Genomic DNA, 27,541 nt, shown 5'->3' with positions numbered 1-27,541 from the left:
AAAAGATCAGAGAGGAAAAGATCAGGAAGGAGGTTAGGGAAAAGGAGATCAGGGAAAAGGAGATCAGGGAAGAGAAGGTCAGGGGGGAGAATTTTGGGAAAAAGGAAAAAAAAAAAAACATGTAAGTTTCAAAGTGACAAGGGATCTAGTCAGAGCACCAAGTGCACCCTGTTACAGAAGGGCTAGGGTGTGGCTCAGTGGCAGGGCGCCCCGGGGTACACACACAAAGCTCTTAATATTGCTCTGTGCAATTATACCCCAATTACAGCGGAGGCGTGCAGTCTTCGTGCAGTCTAAGGGTGCTATCAAAAGACAATGCACCACATAAAAATAAACAAATAAAATAAAAGTATTGTGCCCAATTACAACTAAGAAATAATAGAAATTTAAAAAAGACAATCGCCCTTTCAGAAGAAAAAGAGGGGACTGGAGGCCACCGCCTTAAGGGGTCGGCGACACTGGGAGAGAGCAAGCCCGGAGCCGCTTGAGTGCCGGGCACCGACCACACGACGAGCAGGGGGCGACCTCACAACGCGAGGCCGTAGGCCGGGACTTTGATACCAGGCCTTCATGCACCTCCCACTTTCAGGATCTGGCTGGAGAGAGCTGCGGGGAGCGAGAGCGCCGCTAGCAGACGGTGTGACGGGCCCCTGGGCGGCCGCCGTCGCCTTCTTCCAGCCCACGACGTGCCGCGGGCACGAGCACTGCCGGACACCCGCTACCGTCCGCAGGGCCAGCAGCACACGCACCGGGAACCCGCGGGCTGCGCTCGTCCGCACCCGGAAGCCCGCAGCAGAGGGGCTCCGGCAGGGCGGGGTCGCTTCCGCTCGCGGTCCTCGGCCCCGCGCCGCACCTGCCGCCGGACGGCGCGGCTTGGACCCTGCGGCACCCGTAGCCCGTCTTTCCTCTCCGGGGCTCGGTTCGGGGGACCCCGCGCTCCGGCGAAGGGTCCCGGGACACAGGGCCGTCTTGCTCGAGCAGTCGCCGATCCCAGGCCCTGGCCGCAGAGGGCCCCGGGCTCCGGCGCCCCGCGAGCCGCCCCGACGCCCGAGCGGCGCGGCCGGAAGTGCGCGTGCGGCGCGCTGACCCCGCGGTTCACTTCCGGCCGCGCCGCGCTCGCCCGCCCGCCCGCCGGGCTCGCGCTCCCAAGTCCGCTGGGCGGCCGCCCTCTCCGACCGCCGGGCGTGAGCGCGGCCGCACCATGCGCCCCCGCCCCGGCCGCCGCAGCTGCCGCCGGCCGGGAGCAGCCGCAGCGCCCGGCCTCGGGTGAGTCTGCGGGCCGCGCCGGGCTCCGGGACCGCAGAACCTGGCCGAGGCGGCGCCCGGGGCGCTGGCGGGCCGCGCCGCCCTCGCCCGCCCTCGCCCGGCCTCGCGGCGGCGGCGTTCCGGGGCTCTCCGCCCGCTCCCTCTGCCCGTCCCTGCCGCCCGCGCCGGTGGCAGCGCCGCGGGGCAGCCAGTGGACCTCGGAGCCGGCATTGCCCCGGAGCCACGTCCCTCGGCCGCGGAACGGGCGCGTTTTATTGGCTCACGAACCAGCGGTTTCCCGTGGCAGTTGGATCGCGGCGACGGGGCTGCGCGGCCGCGGGCGGCCAGCGGCGCGTGTGAGCTGGGCCCGGCCCGGGCGTGCGCTCCGCGGCCCGCGTCCTCGTCCTTTTATGCTGCCTTGGATGGTAGGTCGGTTTGCACGTCCTGCAGCTTTTCCTGACCCGAGGTCTCCTTTCGGAAGGTGGCCTCGGTGCTGTGGCTACTCTAGCAAGTCAGAACTTGGGGACTTGAGAAAATGGAATGAAGAGAAGTGCTCCCCAGGCATGACGTCTTGGGCGCCCTTGGTCGCCGGAGGGTTGGGGTCTGGAGACCTAAGGGCCGTGTGCACCCCGGAGTTCGCCTGGGGGGTTCCCAGGCTGAGAGCCGGAGACCGGGCTGCCTGCAAAGGGCTCCTGTTCCAGTGCCTCAGAGTCGGGCAGATTAGTCACTGGGGACTTTATAGCCCTGCTAATCCGTGTATTGTAAAAACACATCCTCTTCTAGAATGGAAAGGTGGCCAGGCCTGGAGGTGCACTCTGTAATCCCAGCTATCAGCAGGCAAGTTCAAGGCCACCCCAAGCAACTTAGCAAGACCCTGTGTCAAAATAAAATGGGCTGGGGGTTTAGCTCAGTGATTGAGCGCGGCTGGGTTTCAATCTCCAATGCCTCAAAAAGGGGGGGGGGTGGGGAAAGGAAAAGTATTAGTGAGTGGCTCCAAGTAAGAGATAAGAGAGAGAAGTAAGAGAGTAAGAGAGATAAAGTACTAAATGAACTTTACGTGATCTTGACTTGGTCAATATGGACATGATTTTACATTTTTTTTGAATCTGTTATTTGCTGGCATTGATTCTTGTGACATACATAACATGCTCAGGAATAGGACTAGAAATAATTTGAAATTGAAAGCAGTTTTTTTGGTGACTCTGAACTCCCCCCATCAGCAGTCCATGCAAAATGACTACATAAGATAGTTTTCCTAAAGCAGTCTTTGGGGGTGTGTTTGTTAAAAATAGTCCTTTAATTATAGAAGTAATACATGTTTGTTTTGTGGAAAAGAGATCCAAACACTGGAGTAGGCCACAAAGTACAAAATCAAGCCACCTCTTTTCACTGGAAATGCTTATTTCCGAAGCTGATCTCCAGGCCAGGGTGGGTGTCCATACCTTGTCTTGTACCACCTCATTTGCAGCATCTGAGACAGGCTGAGGTCAACCGGGAGCATTATAGAGCTACAGAGTTCCGAGGGAACAGTCCCACTTCATAGCAGACTATCCTCTGGCACCAACTGTAAGTTGAAGTGAGGGGACCTAAAACTAACCTCAGGGTCAGTACTTCACTGGAAGGCTTCACAAAGCTCCAAGTAAGAGATAAGAGAGAGTATCAAGGACTGAAAGTATCAGTCCTTGTGGTCATGGTTTGTTACAGAAAAAGGCTACTGATTAAAACCAACCCAGGAAGAGCACATAGGATGGAGCTCTGGGAAGTACCAAATGCTAATGCTCCTGTTGTCCCCTCCCTGTGAGGCAGAACACTCTTGGCACTGATGAGTGACAGTGCATGGAGCAGCACCAGAGCCTCCTCCAGTTGGGAGGCATGATTGACTGCCCCCTTAGTTGATCTTGTTTCCAGTAAGCTGGTGCTGTGTTGGTATGGCCGGAGTCCACCCTGAGTCTCACTGTTAGCCCAGGAAAAAGGCCAGTCTCTCTTGGTAAGGTTAAATTCTTAATACGCAGCATCCCTTCTTTCCTGGGCTCGTCCTACTTTGCTTTGCCATTGATTGACGACTTCTAGATTGAGGAGAAGACAGACCCCGAGAGAGCTCTCTGAACTCATTCTCCAAAAAGCCAGGTATAGTAGTGAGCACCCAACCCTTGGGAGGTTGAGGCAGGAGGATTCTTGAGACTAGCCTAGCCAACCTTTAAAAAAGGAAAGAAACTTAAAATGTTGCTGACATTCATCAGACTCTTCCTCTTGCAGCTAGGAAGAGAGTCCCTCCTTCCTCAGGCTAGTGGTGACCTGTGCTTGGGTTGCCTCCTGTGGGGACTGAGGCTTCTCATTTTCCACCACTTGCCTCTGGTCATTTCTGCATTGGCTTCTTACTGCCATCCACAAACCTGTTCTTGTCTTGTATCTTGGCCCTGCAGGCTGCCAAATCTATTCTTGAAAAATGGTCATTAGAATCCTATTACTTCTCTAATGAAATTTAGACTCCTCATGGGGCCAAGACAGTGCCTTATATTGGTCAGCACCTGATGGTTTTGAAAACACATAATCCTACGATGTCTTGTAGGTAGTAGGCACTTGAAAATTGTCTGGAAAGACAGAATGAATGTGGCTTCTGATGGGGCAGCCTGCAGGAGCAAAAGCACAGAAGTGTGACATTTTGGTAAAGGGAACCCAAATGAGCATCATCCTGAACAGGTCTGGAGGTCCAGATTGAGTGGAGCAGTGCTGGAAGGTTTGGGACCTGGTTGATTTGGGGCCTGTGCTGCAGTTTTGAACTGTGACTCCTCCACAGCCTTGTCCTGGGTTGTTGGAACCTAGTGACCTAAGTTTGGCAGGTGTGCAAGCCAAGGCTGAGGGCTGCCTAAATGTGCAGAGGGTGATAAGGACCAGAGCCATAAGCAAGAAGTGTCCTCTGGCACCAGGAGTGAAGTGGGAGGAGCTTGGCGTGGAGCTGAAGAGCTGCTGAGTAAGCCCTGGCTGCACCAGGAATGCTGCTAGCTCAAAGGCCGTCTCTGTGCCAGGCTGGCGGGCTCCCTGGGGACGGTGAGGAGGACGCCCGGTCAGTGAGTGCAGGCGCTCTCCAGACAACTTCTGCAGCCTCACAGAAAGCTTTGAATTCTCAGAGTTCCGCGGTTCCCTGTTCCAGTTTGGTGGGAGGGAGTGCCCTTCTAAGGGCAGGGCTTTGCAGTGAGTATGGCGGAGTCCACCTGCGCTGGCTGCAGGCTTGAGCCAGCCACTGACCCATCTCCATGACCGTTTCCTTCCTCATTCTGAGCTGGTAGCTCCTGTCCCTCAGGTGGCCTGTGTTGTATGTAAAGCTCCTGGACATGGTAGGTGTGCGATGAATGCCTGTCCCTCCAGTGACTTGACACTGAGAGCCAAGTATGTCATTAGCACGCCAGAATCCCATCGTACTCTGGATTTGGGAGTTCAGGATTCTTTTTCTTTCTGGATCTAGAGTATCTGCGGGCTTATTCACTATGGAGGGCCATGGCCGCGGCGCCTGAGGAGCTCCTGGGCTGAGCTGACCTCCCTCCAGCCCCTCCCACATCACCCCTTGCCTTTCTCTCTCACTCCATTCCTCCAGGGCTCCGCGCACCCTCTCCCCTGGCGGTTCCTCAGATCCCTCATGCTCCCTGGCGTGTGCACTCCATTTCCACACCCCTTCCCACTCACTCAGCAAGGATTTTGGAGTGCTGGGAGCAGTTGGAGCATCCCATTGAGCTGATGACGGAGTAGGGCTATAGCTGGAGGAGGGTGAGGGACGAGGCAGGGCTCTGGGCTGGGGGGGGGGGCTCTGCAAAGGCAGCGAGGCGGGGCCCCAGGCTTGGGAGTGACAGATCTGATCCAGGTCTGCGAATGAGCAGAGGCAGTGAGTGCCGAGCGCTGGTGGGTGGGGGTGCTCTGAGGCTTGCTCTGACCCCCCTGGGTGGGGCTGCTGAGTAGCTGTCTTTAGATCCTGTGGCACATGACAAGTTTCCTTTTTCTCGCTGTGTGGGACTGAGGTCATTTCTGGAGAACCTGTAGATAAGGACCCAGGGCCCAGGCTGGGTGTGCCCCCATTAGAGTCTGTGGAACAGTCAGGGAGGGACTGAGGTGTGGCTGGTGAGAGTAACCGGGCAGCACCACCCGCCTGGCTTCCCCTCCCACTCCCTGGTTCCTTGTTGTGTTCTCCTAATTTGCTGAATTTGTGATCTGCAGCGTACAAGTAGTGTTTTAGAGTGACTAAGTATTTTAATGTAAAAGACATTTCTAGAAAGGTTACGTAAGGTTACCATTTGCAGTAAGAATCACATGTCAGTGTATTGTCGACACTTGGCTTTAGTCGGGTTAATGTTCTCTGTGTTTTCTTGAAGTCTGGTTAGTTTGCCTTTTAGAATTCGAGGAGAGAGCAGTGGTTTCATAAGGCAGGCGTTACTGGTAGGATTGGAAGGTTAGCGCAACACTTTACGACTGCAAGTCGCTGGAAAGAACACCTAAGAACACAGCTGCAGCCATGTGTTCTGGAGGGTCCCAGGGCTGTGTTTCTTTGCACCTCTGTACTGCCTCACCCTGGCACAGGCACTCATCCAGGCTGGCGGCCTGCCCAGGCGTAGTGCTTGACCTTCTCCCTTCATCTCCCCTTCCCGAGGCCATGGGTGACATTTTGTTGTTCTGCCAGGTGTGGTGGCCACGTCTATAATCCCAGCTGCAGGAGAAGCTGAGACCAAAGTATTGCTCCTTGGAAGCCAACCTTAGCAAGTTAGTGAGACCTGTCTCAAAATCAAAGGTAAAAACAGGCTGGGCATATGGTTACTCACCCCTGGTCTCAATCTCTGGAACAACAACAAAAAAGATTTTGTTGTTCTGATGATCGGGCCCGCTCTGAGACACCCTGGCCTCCTGAAGGATTTTTGTAAAATTTGCAGGCTGTGTTGCAGTTCATAGTGGCATGTGTCGGCCGTCAGTACCATGCAGAGTAGTGACACTGCTGTAAAAGAATCCCCTGCTCCTTACCCACTCTTCAACCCCTGGCAACCACGGGTCTGTTCGCCACCTATGCTTTTGCCTCCTGTGGGGCGCCATGAAGTCAGGACCCTCCAGTCTGCAGCCTTGGCCCTTCTTTCCGGCGTGTCCTGTGTGGGCAGTGTGCATCTTCCTGTTGCTGAGGTGTATGGACAGAACCAGGTCCCCACCACCTTTTGGAGGGCGTCTCAGTTGCTTCCACTTTTCCGAGTGCCCGTCCTGGAGCAGGGCTTGGCGTAAGTGCCGTTTGAAGCCCCGGGGTGGCCGCATGTGTGCTTTGCAAGTCTCTCAGGGCTGTGGCTCTGCCTTTCCATTCTTGGAACAGTTTCTCTCTTTCATCTTCCCTTTTGTTCTCCGTGGCTTCGTCCTCTGCGTCTGCAGACTGGGACCCTCACTCCTTAAAAACAGAAACCTGCCTGTATTGCTTACGTGGTTGCAAGAAAAGTTCAAAATAGGAAGTCAGAAAAAAAGAAACTGGAGCCGTGTGGCGGCTTCTTCACTTCTGTGCTCCTAGTTTCTTGGCTTAACTGTGGCCCACCTCTTGTGTCGCCGTAGTATCCACTTAAGGGCTGCCTAGGCTCTCTGGCAGGACAAACTGTCACGGCAGCATGCAGCGTGGTGATCTTGGATGGAGCACAGGGACCCAGGCTGGAGGCTGACTCCTCATGGACTCGCCATCCCAGGGGTCCACGGGAGCTCTTCTGTAAAACGGATCTCCCAGCTCTTACCCTCGACGATCCACTCAGCCGCGCTCCATCTGGGGTGAAGGACTACTCTGGCCTCCCCCCCTCCTCCCACACCTGCCTGGCCTCCTTCCTTGAATGTCCTGTCCCTGCACTCCCACCGTCACACCTCTGCAGTCTCTTGGGTCTGTGGCTGGCTCACCTGCTCTCACTGTGCCTGACACCTCTGCTGGGGCCTCTCATTCTGGGTCAGCATCGTCCACGGGCTGCTCTGCAGGCCTGTCAGATCTGATCTTCACATTCTCCCTGAGCCTGTGTGACTGTCTGTCTTTCAGGCCCCGCTGCCATCTTCCTGCTCCCCCTCCTGCCATCACCGACCTCTTGCCAGGCTCTGCTTGCTTTGTTGACAGTGTTCTCTTACCCGAGTTCAGGTGCCTCCCACGCCCACAGAATGAAGCCCCAAACTCCAGGCTCCTGAGCATGGCATTCAGAGGACTTGTTAGAGGGCCAGTCCTGTCCTCTTGGTCACATCTCTCTTCTCCATGCTGTGACCCTCTCCCCCTCCTTCCTGCCTCTGAACTCTCCCTTTTCTCCCTGGTCCATGCCTTGCTGGTCTGCAGGCTGCCCATGCTGTCCTCTTGATTGACAGTTCTCTGTCCTTTACACAGAATTAACTGTTGTCTCTCTTTCACACTGTGCTCCTGACTTGGGAGTGTTATTTGCAAGGCTCGTTCCCACCTTGCTGGTTCTAGAGCTCCTGGGCCAAAGCTGGAGTGTGGTTGCGCGTCTCTCCTGGCAGGGCGTTTGCGTGCTTGCTAGCCTGCAGCAGAGATTCACTTCTTTCTGTTTCTGGAGGTCATCAGTGATTGTGAACAGCAAAGCAATGAGACGCTTAAATAGCTTTTTTTTTTTTTTTTTGTACTAGGGATTGAACCCAGGGATGCTTAACCATTAGGTCACATCCCTAGCCCGTTTTACTTTTTATTTTGAGATAGCCTTGCTAAGTTGCTGAGGCTGGCTTTGAACTTGGGATCCTCCTGCCTCAGCCTCCTGAGGTGCTGGGATCATAGGTGTGTGCCAGTGCACCTGCCTAGACAGCAGTGCTGAAGCATCACACCTTGACGCATTCCCTTGCAGCCCATCACCAGAGCAGTCCTCGCCTTTGTGGGCTGACTTCAGTATGTTTTGGTGAAATACACTTTACTTGTGGCCATGGGAAAAGTAAGAGGAAGAGCTTAAGAAACTTGCTTGCAGCTGCAGGTGGCCGTCCATCTGCGCTGGGTCCTGACTGGGGAGCACCGTCTGCATGGGAAGAAAGCAGCGCAGCCGGACGCGGCCTCTACGCCTTCGCTGTCTGCCTTGCAGACCTGAGTTCGGCCGTCCTTACTGAGGCATGGCTGACACGCGACGGGATGTGTCACCCGGACAGTTCGTCGTTTTTTCAAGCAGCTTAGTGAATTTGCCTGACAAGTGCTGGTGCCTGTGTGACCCACTTCCCTCTCCATGCATAATGTTCCGATACGGTCATGTCCGTCGACTCAGAAGCCACCTTGGGACTCTCCTTGCTCCTTTTCCCTGGTGCTGAAACTCCTATTAGGATTTCTTTTTCTTTTTTAAAATATTTTTTTAGTTGTCCTTTATTTATTCATATGTGGTGCTGAGGCTGCTCGAACCCAGTGCCTCACACATGCTAGGCAAGCGTTCCACCACTGAGCTCCAGCCCCAGCCCTCAGAGTTCCTTCAGGTCACTCTGTTGGCCTGATGTCTGTGTCATACAGGTGGAGTCACACTTCGTAGTTGTGAGATTGTCCCTGCTGTTGCTGGCATTGGCCACCCCCTTCTTTCTCGTGCAGAACCATTCCTTTATATGAGGTGTCATGGTGTGCTTGGTTATCTCCTCTTGGTGGCCCCTTCGATTTTTCTGGTTAGCTTTTGGGATAGATGGCTACCAGCAGCTTTTACAAGTTTTATTCTGATTTGTACTTACTTTTCTTGAGCAAATGCTGAGATGTGGACTCACTGAGTCGTAGGGTGGTGGTGGTGGTGGTGGTTTCACTTTGAGAAAGCATCAGGCCACTTTCCCAATGGTGGGTGTTGGTTACTTTTTCCAGTTTATAAACATAATCGGGGATTTGGACTCATTGGAAGATTTCTGCTATACCTGATGCTTGCTTTGGCATTTCAGCAGTTTTCAAACCAGCTTATGATTTTAAAATGTTGTTGGGCTGGGGATGTGGCTCAAGCGGTAGCGCGCTCGCCTGGCATGCGTGCGGCCCGGGTTCGATCCTCAGCACCACATACCAACAAAGATGTTGTGTCCACCGAGAACTAAAAAATAAATATTAAAAATTCTTGGGGGCTGGGGATGTGGCTCAAGCCGTAGCACGCTCGCCTGGCATGCGTGCGGCCCGGGTTCGATCCTCAGCACCACATACCAACAAAGATGTTGTGTCCACCGAGAACTAAAAATAAATAAATAAATATTTAAAAAAAAAATTAAAAAAAAAAATTCTCTCTCTCTCTCTCTCCTCTCTCACTCTCTCTTTAAAAAAAAATGTTGCAAAGATAAGCTCATTGGAAAACAGTGCAAGATATCATTTAGCATTTAAAGTTGTTGGCTGTGACCTAGATGCTTGAATAAAGTCGCTGTAAGTATTTTATTTGGGTACTAGGGATTTAATGCAGGGATGCTTTACCACTGAGTTACATCCCCAGGCTTTTTTATTTTATTTTATTTTGAGATAGGACCTTGCTAAGTTGTGGAGGCTGGCCTCGAACTTGCGATTCTCTTACCTCAGCCTCCCGAGTTGCTAGGATTGCAACCCCTGCCCTCCCCTTCACTTCATCCGCTCAGAGCACCTTGTTCCACCACAGGCAGCGACTTAGGGCTCACCTCAGGCAGAGCAGCACTTCCTTGGAGGGATCATGGTACCAGGAGTGGACAAGCTGCCAGCCCTCGGGCCATGTCCCACCTCTGGAAGGGCTGTTTTTCCTTTTCCTTTCTGAGGTGCCTTGGCTGGACCTGCGGTGTGGAAGTGGTTTCCTGGTGGTTCTCTATTACACGAAGCTGGGGCCCGTGTCACTGTGTGGTGTTCTTGTGGCAGATGCTGCTGTCTCAGGACAGCTGCCCTCCTGCCTTCCTTGTGGGGTCTGTTCTGTCCCCCTGGGTCCTTTCTGGGCATTCCCTTGCTCCCAGTCCTGCTTCTCAGTTTTGAACTTTATCATCATGTGTTTTCTGTAACCAGGAAGTTCTCAGTGTCCCTCTGTTTGTTTCAGTTTCTGCTCTGGTTTGAGAAGGTGACCCTAGCTGTGCCGTTGGAAGCCTTCTTCGTGCCCTGTGCCTGCTTGGGATTCCTTTCTCTATTTCTTCTTGTTGCGTCCTCTTTTTGGTAGTTACTGGTTTTATTTTACACCAGGTGGTGGCACGCAGCAGTCTTCCTGAACAAGGTGGCCTAGGTCCAGTGTTTGGAGCAATGCCTGTGCGGTGAGGGTCCACCCAGTGCACTGTGCTGTGGTCCAGATGTTCGCCAGCTGGGGCAACGGTCTCGGGGATGCATACCTGTGTAGAAAGGACAGGGGTGCCTGGCCCAGCCCGGGAGCCCGCGGCTCTGCTCCTGCACTCTTACTGCGCGGTCAGTGTCCGGCCCGTTCCTTTACCCGCCCGGTTGCCCCAGATTTGAGGACACCCCTTTGCTTCCTGCTTTCAGCTCACCTCTGGATCCTCCGTCCTTCGTCAAGTAGAGCTTTCCCTTTAAAGCCCTGAGCATGTGCTCCTCGTTTTCCTCGCCTGGAGCTTTCTGTCTCTGCCTCCCTGGCTGGCAAGGGTGACCAGTCCTTTGCTTCTCTGCAGGTTTTTCTGTAGCAACTTGCTTTTTCCTCTTTAATTTGTGTCACCTTCGCTGTCAGAATTGCTGCCCGGGGACCTGGCAGAAGCAAGTTCCCTTGGTGGCTCTGTGGCTGCAGTGGGGGCCTGTGGCTGCTCCCTTCGACTCTGGCATGAAGCCACGTGTGTAGGCTTTCTTCATTCTCAGGACGGAGCTGTGTGAGGCCTTTGCAACCTCTGTGGCTAGGGGGCCCTGGCCTCCTCCTCCTCCTGGGACCTCCACGGACCTGGCGTTCTCTGGGGTCCCCTGCGTCTCGTTGCACCTTGCTCTTGGGCCAGCTCTGTGTTCCTAAGAGGGTCCCTGTACCCTCCAACTGCTGGGGTTCCGGGAGCCCCATGGGGATGAGCCCCGGGTAGCTCCACAAGCAGGTGCCCTGGGCCCAGTTCCAGCAGCTTTCTTTGCCTGGCCTGCTTCCTCCCCTGGGCGCCTGTCCTGCGACCAGCACCTCCTCAGCTCCTCTGTCCCATCTTCCCTGGAACCCTGTCGCGTGGCTAGCAAAAGAGTTTGCTGTGGTTGAAATAAAGGTCAGCCAGGTTGGGGCTGGATTATCCCTGGGGATCTTGGCTTACAGATTTGTATGTAGCACCGGGGCTAAAAAAGCAGGAGAGAAAAATAGGTTTGAAGTAAAGTGCATTCTGGCGTGGTGGCACGTGGCTGAGAGAGGAGGACCGGGAGTCCGAGGTTCAAGATGATCCGGGGCATCATGGACCCAGTCTTAAAAAAAGCAAAACAACAGAATGAACCATTTCCAGGATGGTCATTCAGTTTATTGGCAAAAAAACCAGAAGAGTTGGGCTGGGGATGTGGCTCAAGCGGTAATGCGCTCGCCTGGCATGCAGGGGCACTGGGTTCAATCCTCAGCACCACATAAAATAAAATAAAGATGTTGTGTTCTCTGAAAACTGAAAAATAAATATTAAAAAATTCTCTCTCTTTCCTCTCTCTCTTAAAACAACAACAACAAAACTCAGAAGAGCACTGATTTCCTGGGGAAGGGTCTTTTGCATGACAGCTTCATGGGTAAAATGTTAGGTGGCTGGTAGAGGCTCGGAGATTAACCATGTCTGAAGAAATGTCACACACTTTTCTGTCATAAAATAAATAACTTCTGATCTGATTTTATTGTCTTTCAGAACCTATCACATAGGACAGCATGCACCTTAAGATCCTGAAGAAAAGACCCAAAATGTCCAAGTGACGTTCAGAAATAACCTGTGAGGTAAGCTGGCGACCTGTCCCCCAGCAGCCGGCAGGTGTGAGTGCGCGCGCAGGAGCAGCCAGGGTTGCAGGCAGCAGGAGGAGGGGTCTTGTTGGGTTAGGAGTGTGGCCAGGGTTGCAGATGGGGAAACTCGGGTGCAGATGAAATGGCAAGTTTTAGGTGCTTGTCCCCTTAGTAACACACTCCGGGCTTAGCTGTCCTTGTTCTGGGAACCGTGGCCTCAGGCAGAGCTCAGGGGTGTAGACAGAAGCCCCCTCGGTAGAACCTGTGGTGCAGCGAGCCTGTCGTGCCAGCTCTGCGTGCTGCTTTGGGCTCCCCCAGAGTGACCTGCAGGAGTGACTGACGCTCTGCGGAGGAGCATCTGCCAGCCAGCCCACGGCCCAGGGTTCCCTCGCAGCACCACAGGACAGCAGTGAGAGTGGTGGCTTTGGCATGGAGTGCGGGGCGGGCACACCTGGCTTTGCATCTCAGGGTGCTGTGCTGTGGGCTCTGTTGTCCTCAGACTTTGTATCAGGCTCGGGGTGGAGGAGCCGCGGTTCCCCTCCCTCCCCGCTGTGTGCTCCTGCGGCGTGCTCCCAGTGACTCAGCACCTGCAGAGGTGCCTTCTCCCCCAGGGCGGAGCCCTTGCTGCGTTCATCAGTTGCTATCTTGAAAATAAAGTGCTTTTTGGACCTCAATCTTCTTATCAATGTCCAGTGAATTTTATAGACTTGGCACTTGAGTCAAATATCAGCCAGGTTGGTGGCACATGGATGTAGTCCCAGTGGCTTGGGAGGCTGAGGAAGGAGGATTGTAAGTTTAAGGCCAACCTAAGCAATTTAGGGAGGCCCTGTCTCAAAAAAAATAAAATAAAGGACTGGCTATGTGGCTCAGTGGTAGAGCGCCTCTGGGTTCAATCCCTGTACCAAAACCAAAGAGTCCAGCGTCACCAGTACCACCCAGATGTGCCTCTCTAGGAGTGTCCTGCCACTGCCAGCCTGCAGTGTCTGTGGGTGCATGTCTTCCACAGATGCTCCTGCCGTCCACGTCTCCAGGAAGGGCAGTGGCCACAGGCCGCATCCTGCGCTATGAAGGTTGCCACAGGGTCTCTGCGGGGAAGCCCGGGTGTCAGCTTGCGCTCCTTTAAAAGTCTCACAGGGTCCTGCTCTCTGACGGGAGTGTAGCTTGTGGGCTTGCTGCCGGCCAGCAAGCCCCTTTCTCACAGGATGTCCTCCTTGAGGGACTCGGCAAATGGCTGTGGTCAGAGGGCTTTTTCAGCTCGAGGCCTTGGTGCGCCTGGACTTGGCCATGATTCACTCAGAAGCTGTGTGGAGCTCTCAGGAGACCGTTAGGTGCAAGCAAAGACAGGGTCACATATGCCTTTGTGGCAAGCCAGCACCCAGTCACATGGGACAGGGAGGGGAGACAAGCCTCTCTAAGGGGTTGAGGGCAAGCAGGACGGGGGCTGAGGTGGTCAGCGCCTGGAACTGCGGTCGGTGCGCGGGCCCTGCCAACTCAGGAGGCAGAGAAGCTGCAGCTGTGTGGCCAGGCCCTGCTTGTGCTGGCAGATGGTTGCAGGCCTCGTCCTGGGCAGTCCTGCGTGGTGTCCAGAGACCTCTCAAAGGACTTCTCAGAGAGGTGAAGGACATTCCAGAAGCAGGTGTAAAATGAAGAGCAGGTTGAAAGTAGGAGCCCGCAGCACAGGAGGGAGATGGGGAGACGGCTGGGGAAGGACTGAGCCCAGGGGACACGTGCACTGCCGCCAGCGCCCCTTGTCTGTCCCCGTTGCTGCTGGTGCTGGCCGGGCCTCTCTTGTCTGCACCCCAAGGTGGCAGAGGGTGGGAGCGGCAGGTCCTCTGCTCTGTCGGCTGTGAACCTACTTGTGGCCGCCCTTTTTACCCTCTTGTCCCCTTCGTCCCCTGGCGTGGGGCCAGGTCTCCTGAGGTCTGGTCTGCACCCGGGATTGCTGTCATTTATGCACAGTGGACGGTCATCCAGGCAGCAGGTCTGGAGTCCAGCCCTTGACTGCTTAAGTTCTTTTCTGCGTCGTGTGCGCGGCTGGCCTGGTGAAGTGGCCAAGGGCCGCCTGGCATCATGTTTGAGGTGGCTCTGAGCCTGTGCGGGCTGGAGCACCGCGGCTCAGGCGTGTCCTCACAGCCTCACCAGCTCTCTGTCCCCCCTGCAGGGCGCGTGGGGAATCATGCAGCCATCAGGACACAGGCTGCGGGACATCGAGCACCATCCTCTGCTGGCAGAAAATGACAACTACGACTCCTCGTCCTCCTCTTCCTCTGAGGCGGACGTGGCCGACAGGGTGTGGTTCATCCGCGACGGCTGTGGCATGGTCTGTGCCGTCATGACGTGGCTCCTGGTCGTCTATGCGGACTTCGTGGTGACATTTGTCATGCTGCTGCCTTCCAAAGACTTTTGGTACTCTGTGGTGAACGGGGTCATCTTCAACTGCTTGGCGGTTCTCGCCTTGTCCTCGCACCTGAGAACCATGCTCACTGACCCTGTGAGTACCCACTGCCGCCTGTGCAGCCTCCGGCTGTCGTGAATTCTGGGTGCAGGCTTTAGTGACACTTCCATGTCTTGCTGAAAGCAGAGCTGCCTGAGGGCAGTGCACACGCGCTTTGGCGGAAGGGGGCTCCAGGCTGCTGGAGGACTTTCTGAGATGGGGTTCGTGTTGCTCCATGGTCCCCGGACCTCTGGCAGGTAGTTTCTAAAATCCCTCCCAGTTGGAGTGTCCTCCCTTGAGGACGGCCTGAGGCTGAGAGACCTGGCTCCAGGGGTCACCCCTGCTGGCCCTCATGGGTGTCACGTAGTTCTTTGTGGCTCTGCCACTTTCTCTTTGGTCCGTTGGGTCATTTGCTGGTAAAAGGCCGAGGTCCCACCTGCCATTGGAGCAGGGAGGAGGAGCCTGGTCGCTGTGCTGCAGGTGTGGCCATTGCCCTCAGGGAGCGATGGCCTGTGGAGTTGAGGCCGCTGCCCCGGGCCCAGCTGCCCTCACAGACCCTTCAGCTCAGGTACACCCCTCGCCTTCGACTTGGGGTCCCAGGCTACCCAGAGCTTGGCAGGTGCTGTGGTCTGGGGACCACGCAGGAGGGTGGCGGAAGGCAGCCAGTGCTGATTCCACTTGAAGAACATTCTCTGCACTGCGTTAAAGCAGGGGGGACGCTGCTGGCCCAGGACTTTTGCTTTGCTCTCCTCGTTACTGGGCTCCCGTCCGGCTGCCAGCGTCCTCCGGGTGCTGCTGTGCCCACAGCTCTTGGTAGGTGAGGTCGGGGCTGCTTTTTGAGGAGGCCTGCTACTGGCCAGCCTGAGAGTGTGGCTTGTACCAACGTGTGCGGGTCCGAGTCCATCACGTGGGGCTTTCTGTGCACTGTTCACCTTCTCTCCTGCTTGGGGACTAGTGGCCTAGGGCAGCTGTCCCTGGGAATAGGATGGTGTCCTGGCTGGAGGTGTCTGCCCGGGGTGGGGGGCCTTCTGCAGGGTTGCACTGCCGTGACCGCTGAGGCTCTCGTCATTTCCTCTTAGGGAGCAAAGGCCCCCCTGGGACCGCACCCTTTTCTGATCCAGGGCTACTGGGACAGGGGCCGCCGTGGCCGTCTCTGGTAGAATATCGCAGTGTGGGAAAGCCCAGGGACGTGGGCGACTGCCCCGGGTGGGGAAGGCCTCTGGACATCTGTGGTGCAGGCCCGGGCCTCTGGAAGGTGCCTGCTCGTGCATGCTGGGGACAGGGAGGAGGACAATCTCTGGGCACTTGTTTCTGCTGGCAGTGCCCTTGTCCTGGGCGCCTCTGCCTTTGACCCTCAGTGGCTACTCAGTGGCCCAGTCCTGCCTGCCGCTTCTCTGCAGGAAGAGGCCTCAGTGCTCTCAAGGAAGCCAGAGGGCAGGGCAGGAGGGGCGTCTGTGTCCCTGCAGAGAATGGCAAGGGCAGCATCACCCGGACGGGACCGGCGGGAAGAGGCAGGGAGGTCACCCAGCTCAACCGTGGGAAGTTCAGTGGCTGTTTGTGCCTTCAGAGTTGTACAGCACCGCCTCGGGCCATCTCAGAACACGTTTGTCACCCAGGAGGAGGCTCCACACCTTCCCCATCGGCGCTCCCAGTCCCTGGCTTCACTGACCGGCTTCCTGCCCACACACAGATTTGCCTGCTCAGAGCATTTCACACAGATGGAGCCGCACAGTCAGTGACCGCTGCGTCTGGCTTCTCTCCCGGGCAGTGTGTTTCCCAGCGCGCTCTGCAGAGTGCGTCACCTCCCAGGGCCTTTTCGGGGCTCCGTGATCTTCCCCTGTGTGGATGGACCAGTGTTCACAGCCGCCGTCCTCAGTGGGCATGTGGGCTGTTGCCAGTTCAGGGCATTGTGAGCAGTGCTGCTGTGATTTCCAAGCATAGGTTCTTGGGTGGACATGTGTCCCTGTCTTTGGGCACATACTTGGACTGGAATAGCTGGCTCATGTGGGAGCTGTTTGCGGAAACACCAGACTGTTCTCCAGGGGGGCTGCGCTGTCTCCCGTTCCCACTGGGGTGTGCAGTTCCCTGCGTCCCCGCCCACGCTTCCGCGTCCATCTGTTGTGATGAGGGGCCCCTGTGGTCGAGGCTCAAGCACGTCTCAGGTGCTGGTTGCTTTTGCTGTCTCTGTCCTTTTGGATGTCATTTCTTCTGCTGTGTCACGTATTAGGGCTCTGGTGGCTTTGTATAGAAGCCATTGGGACTCAATAAAATCAGACTGAGGAGCCCATGGCGGGTGGCACCTGGCAGTTGGCAGGCTGTGACGGCTGGCAGATGCCCTGGCCTCCTCTGCCCCTGGGCTCGTGCCTGCCTTCCTTAGTGTCCAGCTCCCCACTTACTTGGCCTGGGGAAGAAGGGTAGCCGCTCAGACCAGATCAAGTTATAATCCTTAAGTTGCAAATCCGTGTTTCTGGCTGGCTCAGTAGGTCACATGTCCCTGTCCCTGCCTGGGGTGGGTGGGGCTGCTTCCTGCTCTCTACCAGGTTGTGCTCTTGCTGTGCAGCATCCGCTGTGGGCAGAACAAGAACCTTCATGCCGCCCGGGGGGGGGGGTGGGGGGGGTGGGGGGGTGGGGGGGTGGGGGGGTGGGGGGAGCAGCTGTCCTCACCAGCAGCACTTGGCGATGCTTGCTGGACTCCTGTGGTGCAGAGTAGTCACTGGGACGTTGGAGAGGCGCGTGCAGAGGAAGGGCTGGTGCGTTGCGTTGGCAGTCAGAGATCTCGTGAAGAGCTGAGCCCCGCTGCTGGTGACAGAGACTTATTAGCGTTGATGTTGGGGTCACATGGGGCCCGTCCCTGTGCAGCGCCCTCAGTCTGCGCAGCAGCCAGCCTCCAGGCGCTACCAGTGTCTTCCATTGGACCTTCAGGAACCCCGGGGCGCCCTGAGAAGGGACAGTGAGTTTGCACTGGGGTGAGAGGCCAGGAGGGACTTGCCCTGCCCTGTGCCTCCATAGCTCCTGCTTCCTGCCAGCTTCTCATAGGAGGCTCCAGACTTGGGGCCAGTGCTGACCGCCTGGTGTGCTCCCCCGTCGTTCAGGGTAGACCTCATCTGTAAGCACAGGACGGCCACAGCGCCACCGTGGCTGTCTGCAGGAGCTCTACTGTGCTGGTCCTCCTGCTGCTTTACCTCCCCTTTGATGCCCCCCGATGGGCCCCATGTGGCTGGCTTCCACTCTCTTCCCTGCTCTTCAGTTCCTCTCCGTGGTCCCCATAGTGGCTTTCCTTGGGGTCTTTTCCAATCGAAGCAGCATGGTCCTGTGGATCTGCAGTTACTGACCTGGCCCGGGACTCGCCTTTCCTGAGTCCACAGGTGGACCATGAGGCCCAGCCCTGTTCTCAGCTGCCCCTTGACTAGGTCCTGGGTGTCCAGGGTGTGTGACAAGGAGTTGGGCTCAGATGGAAGAGGTGGAGAAAGGCAGGCGAGCCTGATGGCACAGCGTCCCTTCCTGGCGTGTGACATGAGTGGGTACACTGTCGCCAAGACTGGTCTGGTTTCCCTCACCTGGCAGGTGGGAGGCAAATGGCTGCTGGAAAAGAGGCAGTGCGAGTCAGAAAGCAGCCGTGGGGGACACCATCTGGGCCAGCGAGTGGGGAGGAGGAAGCTGGGTGGGACACGTTCTGGAAGCATTTTAGAAAAACCCTCCACTTACACAAGGCGTGTTGCGGCAGAGTGAAGAGTGGTCTCCCAGGGGCTCCTGTGCCTGCCGACCAGCGCGTCCTGGTAAGGCCTCGGTGACTGGCTCACAGCCCACCTGCTGCCAGGCCTCGCCTTGCAAGGTGCAGGGAACAGACCACAGGGCCTCTGGGCAGGTGGAGCCACCTGCGGACCCGCGCTGTGCCCTGCAGCAGCCCTCACCATCGCCCAGGGTTCTGCGCAGCAGAGGGAACTCTGAGCCTGTGCGGGGTGCACGTCTGTGGTCCCCGGTCCTCGGAGGCCGAGGCAGAAGGCCCCTGGGGCCCGTCCATCCATAGCAAGACAAAAGTAGGAACACTGAGAACGCAAGGTGCCTGAAGGCCAGCCACAGTCTCAAGTTCTGCGGGTCGCAGGGGTGTGCTCACTGCCCCCGAGAAGCTGCCTTCTTCTGCCCACAGGTCAAGTGGTCCAGAGCAGGAGGTGGCTTTGGCCATGGCTTCGTCCAGAACCTCTAGAGCCTCTGTTCTTAGGTGGTGTCTGCACAGTTCAGGGGCTGAGGCTTCAGATCCAGTCCATCTCCTCTTACTGGGGAGACTCCTGACACACTGTGGGTGGCTGCGGTGTTAGGGATGTGGTGAGGTCAGAGCGGGTGACGAGGTGCTTATTGTTGGAGGAATCTTGGTCATAGACTCCGACTGTGGGACGTAAGGAACGTAGTTTACTTAGGTTCATTTGAATTTTTAAAGACAAGAAAGTTGAAACCTGCCGCTTTCTGAGCTTCTAGGGAAGACAGTGGGCCTGTTGGGAGACACGGGCCCCACTGCCAGGGCTTCCGAGTCACAGGTGGGTGGGGCAGCACATTGGCCTGAACGGGCCTCAGGCTCAGGCTGGCGGTACTCACTCACAGGGGTGCAGGTCCCTGGCTCTGGCCACAGCCCAGTCTCTGGGCTTTCAAACTCTCCAGCTGTTGGCAGGGCCTCACCTCCCAAGCCCTTGCCCTGGGGTGTCTTCTTGCTGGCATTGTCCATGTGGCCTGGGCTGCCGCCACAGCAGTGTCTCTGTCCAGAGATGTGCTGTGCTTCTGACCAGACCCAGGCTCTGAGCTGACCTTGTCAAGACCTTGTCCCACCTGGAGGCGTTCAGAACTCCAGGCAGCTTTGCCTATTTTATTCCACCTGGACACAACTTCCAGAATAGTCTCCCAGAAACAAATTCTCATTGCCTATCTCCACTGCCCAGAGAGCAGCCTGCTCAGCTGTCCAGCCCTCTCCTCCCGGTCCTTCCGTCCACATTCTGTTTCGTAGGTGACCCTTGGCCTTCCTGGTTGCCTCTCATATGGCTTTGCCCTCGCTCACCTTGGTCCAGCTCTGGTAGCACTTGGACTGGGGACTTTGGCTTGTGTGTGGATGTTGCGGAGGAGGTTGGCCGAGAGCGATGTGTGACATGACTGTGACAGCAGGAAGGGAAGTGCCTGTTGCTGTGGTTTTGTCATCATTCACCAGCGCTTACGAGAGCAGCCCTCCCCTCTAGCTGGGTCGGGGAAGTGGAGCCCGCAGGCTGGGGACTGCCCGCGGCCCCTGCGTTGGAGCAGACCTCACCTCTGGTGTGCCCTGCTTTAGGCTAGAAACTGCCAAGGTCACTTGGCAGTACATGAAGGATAATAAGGGATTTCTTTTTTGTTATTTTTATGTAAAATGAAAGTCTGGACTTGCCTGAGTCAGGGTCACTTTTCATATTTAATATGCTCTAAGTGATGGACACAGCATTATGAATTTTTGATGATAAAATCTAAGATGAGTTCCTAAATTGATTTTTTTTTTTTAAACCTTCCTTTCTTCCCAACTAAAACACATTTCTGTGCTGCAGGGGGCAGTGCCCAAGGGAAACGCCACAAAAGAGTACCTGGAGAGCCTGCAGCTGAAGCCCGGCGAGGTGATCTACAAGTGCCCCAAGTGCTGCTGCATCAAGCCAGAGCGTGCCCACCACTGCAGGTGCCCCCCAGCCCGTCAGCCCACGCCTTGCAGAGCTGGGGACAGTACAGGCTTTGGGTCCCTCCAGCCAGGGAGGCTTGTGAGGAATGGCTTCCAGGGCACGGGCCATGGGCAGGTGTGAATACTGAGCACCCTCCAAGCCCACGTGGAGTCTAGGAGGAGGCGTAGACCCCCACCACACCCCCATTCCAGGGTCCTCCATCCAGACAAGAAGAAGAGTTCTCACGTGCCCACAGTTACCCTCACTTTTGGGGGGCTGCAGTTAGATGCCAGGTTCTTTTGGACATGCTTGCAAACACCAGTTGTTAAGACAAGGACCGAAAGCACAGTGCAGGCAGGCATAGGCACTCGACCGCCCACCCGGCTCCGGCCTTCTGCTGGACCTCGCCCTGCCAAGCCCTGCCTTTCAGGTGGTGTTTCCTCCTGGAGGAAGGGGCTGTGAATTCCAGGGGTTGAAGCGTGGCAGCCTGGACTGTTTCCCCTTTCCTTGAACATCCTCATAAGTCTTTTATCTTCTACTTTCAAGCTGAAATTAAGGGTCTTGTAAAGCCAGTGTCTTTTTTGTAGTGGGTCAGGATTTGCCAAGATGAACAGAATGAAAATGAGCTGGGGCCGTTCGATGGCCTCCAGCTAGAGAGAGCTGATAGGAGGTGTGTTTTCTACTTCATGGCTGTTGTGAAAGCTTTGGAATGTTCAGTCTTGCACCTTGGCCAGAGGAGCCCTGGGCTTGGGGGCGGGGCAATGGATAGTGACTGTAGGGGGCATGCTGTGCTTTTCATAGTTCTGCAGCTGTAGTGAAAAAATCACTGTTAAATTTAGGCAGACTGTTGTGATAATAGATTATATCTCAAATCTGTTTAAAAAGATGAAGTGGAAACATTTTGGAAGTTACTGGATTAACAGATATAGTAGAAATCAGGCGGAGACCTGGCTTGGTGGCATATGTCTATAATTCCCAGGAGGTTGAGACAGGAGGATCTTAGCAATATAGTGACACTTGGTCTCCAAAAGGACTGGAGATATAGCTCAGATGTAGCAGAGTGCCCCCAAGTTCAATCCCCAGTACCAAAAAAAAAAAAAAATCAGGCATAGGAACTGTATCCATGAACAGAAAGTAAGGTCACCAGGAGTTAAGAGCTGTTGCCACAGATGCTCAGCTTGATAACAGCGGGAGCCATTTCGAAAACATGTAATCGGTAGCAAATTAGTTGAGGTTGGAGGTGTGGAATAGTTTGGAGAAGTAAATACAGTTGGAAGAACAAGACATACAGGTTACAATGGACAATTTGGACTCTGGTAGAATCATTTCAAGGTACCAAGAGTTTTTCCTTTCCTGAATGTTGAAGTTCAATTCCAGGTTTTTACTGAAACCTGCACACTCACAGGACCAGGAGGGTCACTGCTAGGAGTGCGTGTCCAGCTTGGTTGCAGAGCCTGGGAGTGGTGGGGTGGGCTCAGTGTGACATTGGCACTCTGTTCCTCGGGAACAGAAGGCACTCAGTCGAAGTGAATTCAAGTTAGCGACTTCCAGGTGTGCGTGAGCGAGCGTTGTGGGTGTCCTGTCGAGCTGGGTTACCTGGGCTCTGACAATTCCCCACCTGTGGCTTTATTTGGCTTTGTTCTCTGGTTTCCCGGAGCCTGGAAAATTGAAGTCAGATTTTCCTTTCAGTATCTGCAAGAGATGTATTCGGAAAATGGACCATCACTGCCCGTGGGTGAACAACTGCGTGGGAGAAAAGAATCAGAGATTTTTTGTACTCTTCACTGTGAGTAAAATGTTTCTGAATTTAAAATTCATTGCATAGAATCCTGACACCTGGCCAGTTTCCCGCCCACCTTCACTCCAGAATCCTGAGCTCCCGGAGCCAGCGAGGGCAGGAGTCACCCAGGGGTGGGAGCCTTCTTGTCACCTGAGGTGCTGGCTCTGGTTCTGTGTCCTCCTGGTGTCTGACGCTGCCAGTGGGCTCCTCCTCTACAGTTCTTTGTTTCTTTTTTTTTCCTTTTTTTTTTTCGATACCAGGGATTGAATCCAGGCTGCTTTTCCACTGGGCCATGTCCCCAGCCCTTTTTAGCTTTCATTTGGAGGCAGTCCTCCCTAAGTTGCTGGGGCTGGCCTGGGCCCTGCGGTCCTGCTGCCGTGGCTTCGAGGTGCTGGGCTGGGACACACACGTGCTGCACCTGCTCCACCGTTTCCATGGTTATTTCACTTGGTCCGAGATGCTGGACAGCGGGCAGGTGTCAGCAATGGCCGCTTGTTTCTGCCTTGTTTTTTCAAACAAATAAAAGGCTTCTGGAGCAGCCGTCAGGAGGCCACTAACCAGGCTTCTCCTTCCAGATGTACATAGCCTTGTCTTCGGTCCATGCCCTGATTCTCTGCGGGCTGCAGTTCATCTCCTGTGTGCGAGGGCAGTGGACTGGTAAGTGCTGCTCTCAGGTGCCTGGGCGGGGGCATCGGGCAGTCCATTTCCCAGTCTGGAAGGGGTCCTTGCTGTCACTTCAGGAACTGAAGTTTTTAAAGAAGAGAATATGCCGGGTCTGGGGGCGCCTGCCTGTCATCCCAGCACTTGAGAGGTGGAGGCAGGAGGATCCCGAGTTCAAAGCCAGCCTCAGCAATTCAGAGAGGTGCTGAGCCATTCAGCGAGGCACTGTCTCTAAATATAAAAAGGGCTGGGGAGGTGGCTCAGTGGTTAAGCACCCCTGGGTTCAACCCCTGGTACAAAAAAGGAAGAGAGCGGTTGAGCTCACACTGCCATTTTGCAGTGACTAAAGCCATGTGATCCTTCTTCCTCAGTAGTTCCTGCTAAATGATTTTAGTTGCATTTTGCAGGGTTTCAGACTAGAGGGACGTTAGTGCCATTCCCTCCAGACCTCGTGCTTTCTTCCTGGTGGCTGGCTGGCTGGCCCTGACCACAGCACTCCTGTGCTCTGCTGGGTCTGACTGAAGCCAGGGAGCACTGTCAGAGCAGGTGACTGTCCAGCCTTGGACAGGCTGTGGGACAGGCTTGCCCCCGGGCCATGGGTGAGAAGTGGTTCCTGTGAGGCCAGCACAGGTCCAGGGCGTAGAAACTGCTGGCAGGAAGCAGCGGTGTGAAGTGGCTGGAAGGGCAGCGCTGGCCCGCTCTTGGGGCACAGAGGCCTGCCATTGACACTCGCGCACATGCCTGGCAGACTGCGCCCGGGCCCACAGTGGGGTTCCTGGTGTGCCAGCCTGCCCCTCAGCTGCCTCGCTCTCTCCCCAGAGTGCAGTGGCTTTTCACCTCCAGTGACCGTGGCCCTGGTGACCTTCCTGTGCCTTGAGGGCCTTCTGTTCTTCACTTTCACCGCCGTCATGTTCGGCACCCAGATCCACTCCATATGCAACGACGAGACGGTAGGCTTTGCCCAGGCCTGGGCGGGGCCCCGGGGGGGGGGGGGTCTCTGCGGGCTGCCCTCCCCACTGCTTACATGGACACGGTGCGGGTTCAAGTTGGCGTGGTGTGAGGCTGGCCGAGCTGGGCAGGTGGGGTGGCAGGTTGGCAGCCCCTTGGGCTCAGTGAACTCCCGTGTCCTGGCGCTGCTGTCCTAGAGCAGGGCTCGGGGAGTGTGGGGGGGGTGGTGCTGGGGCGCAGTGGGTGGAGCCCCTTGGGCCGGCGGGCTGGCCACACGGACACAGGTCTGAGCAGACGGCTGCAGCCTGGCTGTGCTCTTGGAGGTCCGTGTTCCTTAGCGTCAGGGTCCAGGTTGGCAGAGGCAGGAAGGGGAGCCCACTGTGCCCACCACCCTGCACCCCACGGGCACCTCAGAGTGTGGTGGCATGAGAGGCTGGGGACATGTCCCTGTTTCAGCTGTTGTCCTGGCCTGTCTGTGCTGGCCCTCCCAGGCTGCAGCCGTTTGCTTGTCTTCTGCTTCCAGGAGATCGAGAGGCTGAAAAGCGAGAAGCCCACCTGGGAGCGGAGGCTACGGTGGGAGGGGATGAAGTCCGTCTTTGGGGGTCCTCCCTCACTGCTCTGGATGAACCCCTTTGTTGGCTTCCGATTCAGGCGACTGCAGTTTAGACCCAGGAGAGGAGGCCCGGAGTTCTCGGTGTGAGGCCTCTTGTCGGGCTGGGACTGTCCTCAGACTCTGTTGCTGACTTGGATCTGGACGGGCATCAGCCTCCTGATGGCATCGGCCATCAGTGGGGCAAGCGTGGCCTGCAGCCCGCAGCCTTGGGGGCCACGCGGTGGGCCCTCCCCAGATCTCGCCTGAAGGGCACGCAGCCACGCTGGAGTGGGCGCCATCTCCTCCCTGCAGTGGCATCTCTTAGGGAGACTTGGGTGCTGCATGGGCCGTGGGCACCCTTGTGCTCCGGCGGTGCTGCCAGAGCCGTGCTGGCCCTGCCGGAGGCTGCCGCGGACCGTGGCCTCCGAGCTCTGGAGCATCGCACTGTCACAGCGGTGCAGCGTGGTGGACAGCGAAGGCAGCTTCTGGAGCCCTCCCTGCTGCCCCGGGAGAGGCCCCCTGACCCTTGCTGCAAGTCTGTGTGTCTGTGTGCGCGTGTGCATGTGTGTCGCTGGCGTGCTGTGTCGGGCTGTGGGCAGCAGTCAGGTGAGTTCAGGGAAGAGGGGTGAGCGTGGCGCCCCTGCCAGGAGGCAATGAATGTACTGCAGGCCGGAGCGAACCTCCATCCAAAGAACAGTCCTCCGTGTGGTCCTCTGTCGCTCTCCCGTGTTTACTTTAAAAATCCACAGCGCTTGAGGGCTTGGCACTGATTTTTTTTGGTGTTCCAGGCAAAATAGCGATGTGGACCTGGCCCTCCGTGGGAGGCAGCGGCCTCAGCCAGGGCCTGTGCAGGCGGAAGGCGGGACGGGCTGCCTTGGGCTGCAGGGCAGGTGCGGGCTCCGTGCAGGTGACCCTGAGGCCCGAGCTGGAGGGCACCTCCAAGTGGCTCTGGTTTTTATGTTTGCTTCTCTACCCGCAGCACAGGTGATGACATTGGACCCTTGGTGTGAGCTCAAAACTATGCCAGAAAGAACAGCGCCCCCCGTGGGGACTTGCCTTAACTCACCTGGGCGTGGTGCCGCCCACCCCCAGGGAGCAGCTGAGGGAGCCCGAGGCCTCTGTGCTGGGAAGGGGGTGTTTCCGCCCCTGCCACTGCTCCTGTCCTCCCCTGGGCGTCTCCTGCTGCGGAGGCAAACTAGAGGGGCCTGCTGAGCCTGTTCTGGCCTTGTGGCAGATCATGGGACTGAGTCACTGTAGAGGCCTGAACTCTCACAGCCAGAGGGACAGTGCAGCAGGGGTGACCCCGGACAGTGAGCTGCAAGGATGTTTTGCACATTCACTGGCACATCTGTGTCTGGACCGGACACGGCGATGGGCTTCTGCGGGAAGTTCTTACCGTGCATATCCTGAGCATCAGACAGAATCATCACCGGTGGCTGGGCCCCGTGAGCGGGCAGGTGTGCAGCTCAAGTATACTTGACTCCACTCTCCTCTCAGTGTAACTTTTATATGAAATAAAGTCACCAAGCGACAGTTCTCGGAGCTCAGTGGCGCAGTTCTTGATGGAGGCGGGTGGTGGCGGTTGTCTCCAGAATCTCTGCTCTTTCCTGCCCTTGACAGGTGGCCCCTGGCATCCCTGTCCTCACGGATTTTCCCTGACTCATCTTCCAGCAGTAGTGCTCTCTGAAGGTTCAGTGGCTTTATCCTGGACAGTACGTGGGCATCTTTCTGAGTTCATATTGAAATAGAAACTACTAAAAGTTTTTCTGTGTGGTCCACGATGTCAGGTACCCACGACTTAATTTTAGTTCATTTGACAATTTTAAAAAATACCTACTCTGGGGGGCCAGTGCCCCTCACTGCTGTGCTCGCCCCGGGGTGTGCTGTGCCTGTGCTGTCCCCTGAGTCACAGTGGCATCCCAGGAAGGAGTGTGGAGGAGCTGGAGCACAGAGGCCCACACATACGTGAACCGAGACACCCGGTTCGTGGGCCTGTGTGTGGCCCTGCGGTTTTGCTGAGTGTCACGAGGCTCTGTCATACAGAGTGAGACGTGCGTTCCTGTGGACACTGAATGCCCTGCTGGCTGAAGCCCCTCCTGTTGGATGTGCCCTGGGGCAGCTGCCGAGCAGAGGGCAGAATAGGGAAGGGCAAGGGCCGGAAGCCCCGTCTAGTCCCAGGGCTGCATTCGGGGCCCTGGTGCAGGTGGGCTCCCTGCAGTACCTTCAGCGCCCAGGGCCTGTGGGCCAGCTGGTGCTTTAAGCAAAGAGCCTGAGGACACTCGGGGAGCAGAAACCTCGAGCTCAGGAGCCGTGGCTTGAGGCTGAAAATGGGCGGCCCCTTGGGCTGTGAGGCCTGGGGAGCAGCCCAAGGGGCTCCCGGAGAGTACAGCTGGAATCAGAGAGCGGGGGAGTGTCCTGGCGTTTGTTCCCGTCAAGGCTGGACTCCCTGCTGCCCCCTCACTGATTCGTGGGTCGATCTTAGGAACCTGCACCTGTTTCTCCTGGGGGAGCTGGGGCTCTGGCTCTCTTGCGGGGCTTTCCCAGCATCTTGAAGCAAGACACTTGGCAGCAGTCTTCCAGGTGGAACTGCCCTCTGTTTAGGTGTCTGGGCGTGGAATCCATGGGCCTGACCTCTACTCACAGAGACCATCCAGTCTACTGTCACATCCACTGCCTGTGGAGTTCCCTGTCCCGGGGAGGTGGCATTGCACAGACAGCCGAGGCCCTGCTGGCTCTGTGGCAGGGCAGTGCCTCTTCAGTGTCACCTGCCCTGGTGAACAGGAGCCCCGGTCCTCAGGGCAGCTCTTGCTTATTGAAAACCTGCATCCCGTCCTGTGCGCAGACTTGCTGTGCGTGTCCCCCCTGCACTGTTGCCAGCCTGGTAGATGGAGATGGGGTGGGGGTGGGTGGGCCAGTGTGTCCAGTATAACGTTGGCCGTTAAGCAACAGCTCTGTGCGTCACTAACACTGAGAAGCTGGCTGTGTGGCAGCCCTCCGCTTCACCTGGTCGTCCAGCAGCCAGGCTCCATGGCACCAAGAGCTGCCACCGCATGGGCTGGGCACACCTTGGCCACTACCTTCCAGGCTGGGCCCCAGGGCAGGGGACACATGCCGCCGAAGGGCTGGTGCTACAGGTGCACAGAGGCCACCAGGGGGCGCCAGGAGACAGCAAATGCCTGAACACTGCACCAGTCACAAAAACCAGGACTTTACAGCTGGCTCATCTGTTTGGGCCACTGGTGTTTACTGAGTACCTACTATGTGCTGGCAGGGTCTCTGCCCCCAGTAGACACTAGCACAAGGCTTTGCTTGTATGACGTACACCATGCCTCCTGCGTGGAGGAGCAGCAGGAGCAGCCGCCTCAGGAGGGTGGGGGGGAGCCATCGAGGGAAGGAAGCCCGAGCCACCGCCCACAGGCCCAG

At 56.6% G+C, this 27,541-nt stretch overlaps 1 protein-coding gene across 6 annotated transcripts; it reads left to right on the top strand.

Moving 5' to 3' along the window:
* Positions 1 to 1,178: 1,178 nt before the first annotated feature.
* Zdhhc7 (zDHHC palmitoyltransferase 7) lies at positions 1,179 to 25,651 on the top strand. 6 transcript variants are annotated; one of them, XR_003302862.2, is made up of 9 exons: positions 1,357 to 1,670; positions 11,956 to 12,041; positions 14,206 to 14,535; positions 20,034 to 20,158; positions 21,828 to 21,924; positions 22,494 to 22,575; positions 23,398 to 23,528; positions 24,050 to 25,008; positions 25,103 to 25,651. XR_003302862.2 is itself a non-coding variant. In XM_026411408.2 (8 exons), exons 3-8 carry the CDS (start codon positions 14,221 to 14,223, stop codon positions 24,224 to 24,226), a joined length of 927 nt encoding a protein of 308 aa, XP_026267193.1. In that variant the 5' UTR covers positions 1,179 to 1,266; positions 11,956 to 12,041; positions 14,206 to 14,220; the 3' UTR covers positions 24,227 to 25,651. The 6 variants fall into 6 exon arrangements, 4 of the variants coding, with proteins under 4 accessions (XP_026267193.1, XP_026267195.1, XP_026267191.1 ...); XR_003302861.2 differs by having other exon boundaries at positions 25,098 to 25,651; XM_026411408.2 differs by lacking the exon at positions 1,357 to 1,670 and adding an exon at positions 1,179 to 1,266 and having other exon boundaries at positions 24,050 to 25,651.
* The last annotated feature ends 1,890 nt before the right edge of the window (positions 25,652 to 27,541 follow it).

The sequence above is a fragment of the Urocitellus parryii genome, chromosome 15, assembly GCF_045843805.1.
Source record: "Urocitellus parryii isolate mUroPar1 chromosome 15, mUroPar1.hap1, whole genome shotgun sequence".
Lineage (NCBI taxonomy): Eukaryota > Metazoa > Chordata > Mammalia > Rodentia > Sciuridae > Urocitellus > Urocitellus parryii.
This window is presented reverse-complemented; position numbering and strand designations above follow the sequence as displayed.